At 35.2% G+C, this 7,637-nt stretch overlaps 1 protein-coding gene across 1 annotated transcript in view; it reads right to left on the bottom strand.

The window, feature by feature from the left end:
* Nucleotides 1-7,637, bottom strand: part of LOC116098526 (olfactory receptor 2A12-like) — an 82,832-nt gene that overhangs the window by 27,552 nt on the left and 47,643 nt on the right. Inside the window, exon 4 of the mRNA XM_031381079.1 lies at nt 2,746-2,859. Within this exon, the coding sequence (XP_031236939.1) occupies nt 2,746-2,859 (114 nt within the window). The remainder of the gene's footprint in view (nt 1-2,745; nt 2,860-7,637) is intronic.

The following is a 7,637-nucleotide window of genomic DNA, read 5'->3' as shown; positions in this document are numbered from 1 at the left end:
CAGAACCAAAGCTATAGTGAGGCCATATGACCCAAAACAATCAGCAACTATCAAAAGCAACTCAAATTGGTTATGTATATGATTTTGTATTGATCTTTGTCTGATAAATGTTCAGAAGCCTTTTTTCTATCTTTCAAAAGTAAAATTTTATTTGTTTCCTTATTTGTTTTTTATACAGTTTAAGAAATTATACTTGCAATGACAGCATTCTTCTTTCATTGCCATATTTTTCTTCTAAATATCATATTTTCACACACTACTTCAGGATCGTCATCTTCTGACACTGTTTATAGTTGAGCATGCTGATCTGTTATCAGAGTAAATTCTTTTCTTCCCATATGCAAGTAAATTAGCTTTGTTAAGGAATATAATATTTTATAGACATTTATTATTCTAATTTTAACCAGTTGTAAAACAAATATAAATAGCAAGCCTTGTTTTTTTACATCCATTTTTTTCTGAATGTATAAATTTCTAATTTTATTTATGATGAATAAAAGTACATTGTGTATATTCCAACTTTTCATCATACATTTATTTATGATGGACATATAGGACTAATATGCATATTATATATGCTACTGTTCTACATTGGCGAGTAATGAACATAAATGGGAGACTATCTCTGTGAATAGCAAGCATTGTTAATAAGATTTTTCCTAAAGTTTAAGAAAATTATTAGTTACTAGCAGTGAAATAGTTTGAAAAGAAAAAAATAAAATTCATGTAAGTATTCAAACATTTTTTAATTTTTCAATGTCATTATAAATGTTTTGTTTTATTCGCAGCAATAAACATTACATTATAAAATGTAATGTTTATTGCTGCCAATTTTTTTTAGCATCACATTTAGTTGTCTGTCTCCACATAGGTTTGTGACCCACAGTTTATGGTACATTTGTGGGGCTGGAGAGATGACTTAGTGGTTAAGAGCAGTGACTGCTTGTTCTTCCAGAGATTCTGAGTTCAATTCCCAGCAACCAGTGGCTCACAACTACCTGTAATGGGATCCAATGCCTTCTTCGGCTGTCTAAAGACAGAGTCAGTGTACTCATATAAATAAAATAAATAAATCTTAAAAATAAGCTGCAAAAAAATATAAAGAAGCTTTTTGTATTTTGTGATTTTGTGTATTTAATAGGTAAACAAATACATTTCTAGTATTTATTATTGAATAGTATAGACTATTTCCCAATAATTGGAGTTATGTATACTCATTTCATGATGAATGAAGCCCCAGGAAGTTATGATGAAGATTATAGAAGACTTTAATAAGGACATAACTAACTCCCCTAAAGAAATTCAGGAGAACACAGGTAAACAGTAGAAGGCCTTAAAGAAGAAACACATAAATCTCTTTTTAAAAATACAGGAAAAAAACAGGTGAAGGAATTAAATAAAACTGTCCAGGAGCTAAAAATTGCAAATAGAAACATTAAAGAAATACAAATGGAGACAACACTGGAAATGGAAAATCTAGGAAAAAAGAGTAGGAGTCACAGATGCAAGAATCGTCAACAGAATACAAGAAATAGAAGAAACAATCTCCGGTGTTAATGATACTATAGAAGACATTGACCCAACAGTTAAAGAAACTACAAAAAGCAAAAAGTTTCTAACTCAAAAAAGAAATCCAGGACACAATGAGAAGACTAAACCTAAGAGTAATAGGTGTAGAAGAGAGCAAAGATTCCCAACTCAAAGGATCTGTAAACATCTTCAAGAAAATTATAGAAGAAAACTTTCCTAACCTAAAGAAAGAGATGCCCATAAACATACAAGAAGCCTACAGAATACCAAACAGATCAGACCAGAACAGAAATTCCTCAGGTTACTAATAATCAAAACACCAAATGCACAGAACAAAGAAGGAATATTAAAAGCATTAAGAGAAAAAGATCAAGTAATTTTTAAAGGCAGACCTATCAGAATTACTCCAGACTTCTCTACAGAGACTCTAAAAGCCAAAAGATCTTGAGCAAATGTCATACAGACCCTAAGAAAACAAAAATGCCACTCTAGCAAAACTCTCAATTACCATAGATGGAGAAACCAAGATATTCCTTAACAAAAGCAATTTATACAATCTTTCCACTAATCCACCTCTACAGAGGATAATAGAAGGAAAAGTCCAACAAAAGGAGGGAAACTGCACTCAAGAAAAAGCAAAAAAAGTAATCTTTCATCAAACCCAAAAGAAGATAGCCACAAAACATTATTCCACCTCTCATAACAAAAATAACAGGAAAAAAACAATTACTTTTCCTTAATATCTCTTAACATCAGTGAACTCAATTCCACAAAAAGACATAGACTAACAGACTGGATATATAAATAGGACTCAGCCTTTTGCCGCATTCAGGAAACACACCTCAGTGACAAAGACAAACACTAACTCAAAATAAAAGATTTGAAAAAAAAATTGCCTTTTCTGTGAAAGTATTGTAGTAAGTAATTAAGGTATTCATTTATTTTATTTTTTGCTAACTTCAGTTTTACATGTTCTTCCATTTTAACTAAGAGTACATAATGTTCCATTTTCCAGTAACATTCATTCTAGCAAGGGGCAAAGTAAATGTGAGGCACCAAATTTTACAAGGAGTAGAGTCTACCTTCCCAGAATGTTTCTCAGTGTCTCCACTTCCACAGCATCTTTTCACAGCACCCTTGACCTCAGCATTTTCAGGCTGCAGATTAGGGAGTTTAGCATGGGGTTGAAAAGGCTATAAAACAGGAAAAATATCTCCTGTTGCTTCTCAAGGTACTGAATCTTGGGGGCCAGGGACATGATGATGGCACTACCAAAGAAGAACCTGACCACACAGAGGTGGGAGAAACAGGTGGAGGATTTTCTGTGTCCTTCTTTTGACTGAATCCTCAGGATGGCCATCAGAATGCATGCATAGGAGGCAAGAACCAAGCACAGTGGCCCCACTAAGATCTGTTTTATCGTGTTATCTTGGGATTAGATGAGGTCAGGGTTTCTACAAATTAGTACAAATAGTTACACATACACACACACACACACACATACACCTTAAAATTGGACATACCCAATTGATCCTCACAACATACATCTTATTAATCTTAAATATTTTTCCTTCTTTAGTGATAGCTGTTGATTGGAAGTGCAGAGTATAGAATCCTTAGTCTTTCATTGTTAGAAACCATATAGAACCTATTCAGAGAGAAATAAGATCATTTCAGTGGAGAAGATCATACTGGGAAATAATACCTCTGTATTGTTCAAATTTTAAATATTTTTAATTAATTTGTTTTGTTTATATATTTATTCTGTTTTCTTCTAATTTTTTCCAGAACTCTTAGTTTATTTATATTTTTACACTCTGAGTGAGGTTCTACCATTAATAATGAATCTCTCTCTCATTTGATGAATTTGATGATTTTTAGCTACTTTTTAAAACTTTTATTGCATTATGATGAGAAAAGTTACATGATTTCAATTTATCTGAATTTGTTAACATTTAAAAACATATTTCAAGTAAATAGAATTAAATCACATTCTTCTTTCCCTTTTGTACCTCAACTCCTCCCAGAGACCCCCACTTCAAAACCTACAATATCTTTTTGTCATGTTCCTTAAAATTGATAAACTATTATAAAAATAAAAATAAATATTATAAAAGTTGTTTGATATAAAACAACAATCAATTTAATAGTCTTAAGTAGATGCTCATCTACAACATTAGTGAAAATACACATTTTTCTCAATACAAATTTTAAATAACTCCAAACATATTAACTGTATATTTCAAAATAATACATCACTACTAGTATTTTCTTAAATGAATATAAATATATAAAGTCTTTTTGTTTGTTTGTCTTGTATTTAGTAGAGTTTAATATCTTGGCTCTTAGTGTGGTACAAGCCCAAAATAAGGACAAGTTTTAGACATTGGATTTCATTGTAATTAGGCCGTACTTCAATGACCCTCACATCACCAAGGGATTTTACCTCCATTGTAGCTAAGCTGAGGGCTGACAGTTCTGCTGCACCAAAAAATAAATTGTAGGTACAATTTTTAGATACAGACTTCCTGCTTTGGTCAAAGCTATTTGACTTGAATCAATGACTTTATTCTCAGCCCACAGAGAATAGGTTACATTCATTTAAGAAATGGTGTATGTATTAAGATAGTCTATCCAGCCGGGCAGTGGTGGCTCACGCCTTTAATCCCAGCACTTGGGAGGCAGAGGCAGGTGGATTTCTGAGTTCGAGGCCAGCCTGGTCTACAGAGTGAGTTCCAGGACAGCCAGAGCTACACAGAGAAACCCTGTCTCAAAAATACCAAAAAAAAAAAAAAAGATAGTCTATCCATAAAGTCATTCACCAACTGTCTCAATGAACAATCGTTCTGCTTGGAGGGTGGCACAGACATTAGGTGAGGGTAAGAATTTGATTCATTAGCTGTGATAATTTGGAAAATCATTCATCTTAGAAAAAAGTAACTTATTAAGTCCTCTTCTTCAAACTTGATAGTTTGAAGTATCAAATAGTTACAAACATCAAACAAAGCATTCAGTCTCATTCTTTGTTGTTCTCTTACAAGCAACTTCCCTAGTTAATCATCTGTTTCTTTTGGGTATATAAATACTTTTGAAATATGTAAGCTGTTATGCAAACCATAGTATAGTGTAAAAACATGAAATAAACAATACTACTAATAGAGAGGCTGAGATAGGAGAAGCAAGATTTCAAGACCCTTATGTTGTACACAGCAATACACTGTCATGTACAAACAAGCTGAAAGTTTATATAGATTGTACAATATTGACATATATATATATATATTCAAAGTTAGGATACAGTGTTTAATTTATCTATTTTAAGCATTTCAATATTAGAGCAAAATTACATGACAAAGAACATGTTAAAACCCAGCAACAATGTCTGAGACCATCTTAAATCCACAAATGTTCACATTAGTTGTGTCCTTAATAAAGAATGGGACTAAGGAGATGACCCAACAGGTAAAGCCATGTTCCATCAAGTCATATGACTTCAATTCGATACCTAGAGCCACATGACAGAAGAGAACTGACTCCCCAAATTTGTCCTTTGATTTCATGAGTGTGCTATGGCCTACACACACACACACACACACACACACACACACACACACAGAGAGAGAGAGAGAGAGAGAGAGAGAGAGAGACTAAGAGAGAGACTAAGAGAGAGAGACAGATAGATACACACACACACACACACACACACACACAAATAGACATACTGAAACAGTAAAAAGAAGACAATGCTACGATGATCTCTATAAAGGTATTTTTGAAGTTCAGTAGTGTCAATTATCTATCTGATTACCTATCCATCATCTATAATCTATCTATCTATCTATCTATCTATCATCTATTAGTCTATAATTAGGAGAGGAAGAGAGGTTATCAGAGACTGACATGCTTAATAAGAGTTAAGTTATTGAAGACACGGAGAGCTAATGTTGTAGTTCTTCTACTCAGAATTAGTACAAAACCTGGAGAAGGCCCATGTCTCCAACATCATCAGGCAGAAAAATCGCAACTTTTTCTGCCATAAACTTGCCTACTGGAAAGACTGGTTGATTTTCACTCATATTGTGGGTTTATTCATTCTATCAATGCAAACTATTAATCTAATAAGGACATACCTTCACAAATACTCTCTGAAAAACCATTTCTCTAGTATCATTTAGTCAAGTCCAATTGATATGTAAAATTATCTTTCACATCTGAAAATCCACTGGTTGTAAGTAGACAAGTTTAATTCTAGTGTTTCAGTTCTTTCCCATGGATCTCTACATCTGCTCTATGACATATCACAGATTCCCCATAGCTGGGTTTTGTACAAAGTTTAAAATCAGAAGGTAGAATTCTTTTAAATTGATTTGTTTCAAATTATTTGGGCTCTTCTTGGGTTCCATGTCCATATTAACTTAAATAGCATATAAATAAAAATCTTCTCAGTCTGATGTGTGTGTGTGCGTGTGGATGTGTGTGTGTGTGTGTGTGTGTATGTATGTATGTGTGTGTGTGAGTTTGCATAACAATAATTAAAGAAAAAGAAGCCAGAGGGCATGAGTTTGACAGAAAGAGAGCCAGTAGGGTTGCATAGGAGGCGTTGGTGGGAGGAAAGAAGGAGGATATGATGTAATTTTATTTTAGTAACAATTAAAAAACCCTCAGCATGTCATATTCTGTGAATACAAACAAGATAGATGTTATAAGAATGATACTTGCTCTTTCACTAAAATCTCACAGCATTGCTTTACTTTATATGTGGACTTTCTTCATTACAAGTGTTGAGATATATAGTTAATTTTATGTTTTGTTCTTTTACCACCAACTCATTCATAGCTGTAATTGTGTCTGTATTTGTAAGACATTCTCAAATAAAGATAATACAATTGCTTCTGGATTCTATCTGTGCTGCGAGCTGATCCTGTAACACAGCATTCCTTACCCAAATACCTCCAGGAGAGAGCTGGTCTCCCAGGAGTGAGGACACGCCTCTGAGGAAAGGTAAGACCACCACTTCAGCTCAGAGGGACCTGGCCAGAGACCTCAGAAAACAAGGAGCAGCCTGGGACAGGATCATTCCAGTTTCCACCTGTGCTGAGAGCTGATCCTGTGCCATAGAACTCAGAACTGATCCTCTGGCATAGTGCTCCATACCCAAATACCACTGGAAAGGAGCTGGTCTCCCAGGAATACTGACACACAGGCTACCAAGAGGGACAAGCCAGTCAGAGACAGCAAAACCAGCTCACACCAGCTATACATAGATAAGTAGAGACAAGGGTAAGAAACTAAGCAATAGAAACAAAGGTTAATTAGCAACATCAGATAACAGTGCTCCCACCATAGCAGTCCCTGGATACCCCAACACAGCAGAAAGATTTGGTTTAAAAATCACATCTAATGATGATGATAGAGGAATTTAAGAAGGACATGAATAACTTCCTTAAAGAAATACAGGAAAACACAGGTTAACAAAGGTAGAAGCTCTTTTTTTTAATTTTCTTTATTTACATGTAAATTTCTCCATTCCCAGTTTCCCCTCCAAAAAATAAAGAAACAAACAAAAACAACCAAAACAAGCCCCTGTTGCCTCCCACTTCCCCAGGCCTGCCACCCCGCCCTCTCCCACTTTCTGGCCCTGGCATTCCCCTACACTGGGACCCAGAACTTTCAAAGGGCCGAGCTCCTCTCCTCCTATAGATGATTGAATTTGCAATCCTCTACTATATACATGCTGCCTGAACAATCAGACCCCTCCATGTGCAGTCTTTGGTTGGTGGTTGAGACCCTGGGAGCTCTGAGGGTACTAATTAGTTCATATTGTTGTTCGTCCTAAGGGGCTGCAAACCCCTCAGCTCCATTGGTCCTTTCTCCAACTCCTTCACTGGGGACCCTGTACTCAGTTCGTTGGATGGCTGTGAGCCTCTACATCTGTGTTAGTCAGGTGCTGTCAGAGCCTCTCAGGAGATAGCTATATTTAGGCTGGCATGCCCTTCCTTCAGTCCCTGCTCCATACTTAATCTCTGCAACTCCTTCCATGGTATTTGGTTCCCCCTTTTAAGAAGGAATGAAATGTCCACCTTTTAGTCTTCCTTCTTCTTGAGTTC

The sequence above is a fragment of the Mastomys coucha genome, unplaced genomic scaffold (assembly GCF_008632895.1).
Source record: "Mastomys coucha isolate ucsf_1 unplaced genomic scaffold, UCSF_Mcou_1 pScaffold20, whole genome shotgun sequence".
Taxonomy (NCBI): domain Eukaryota; kingdom Metazoa; phylum Chordata; class Mammalia; order Rodentia; family Muridae; genus Mastomys; species Mastomys coucha.
Note: the sequence above shows the minus strand (reverse complement) of the source record. Positions and strands in the feature narration are given on the sequence as shown.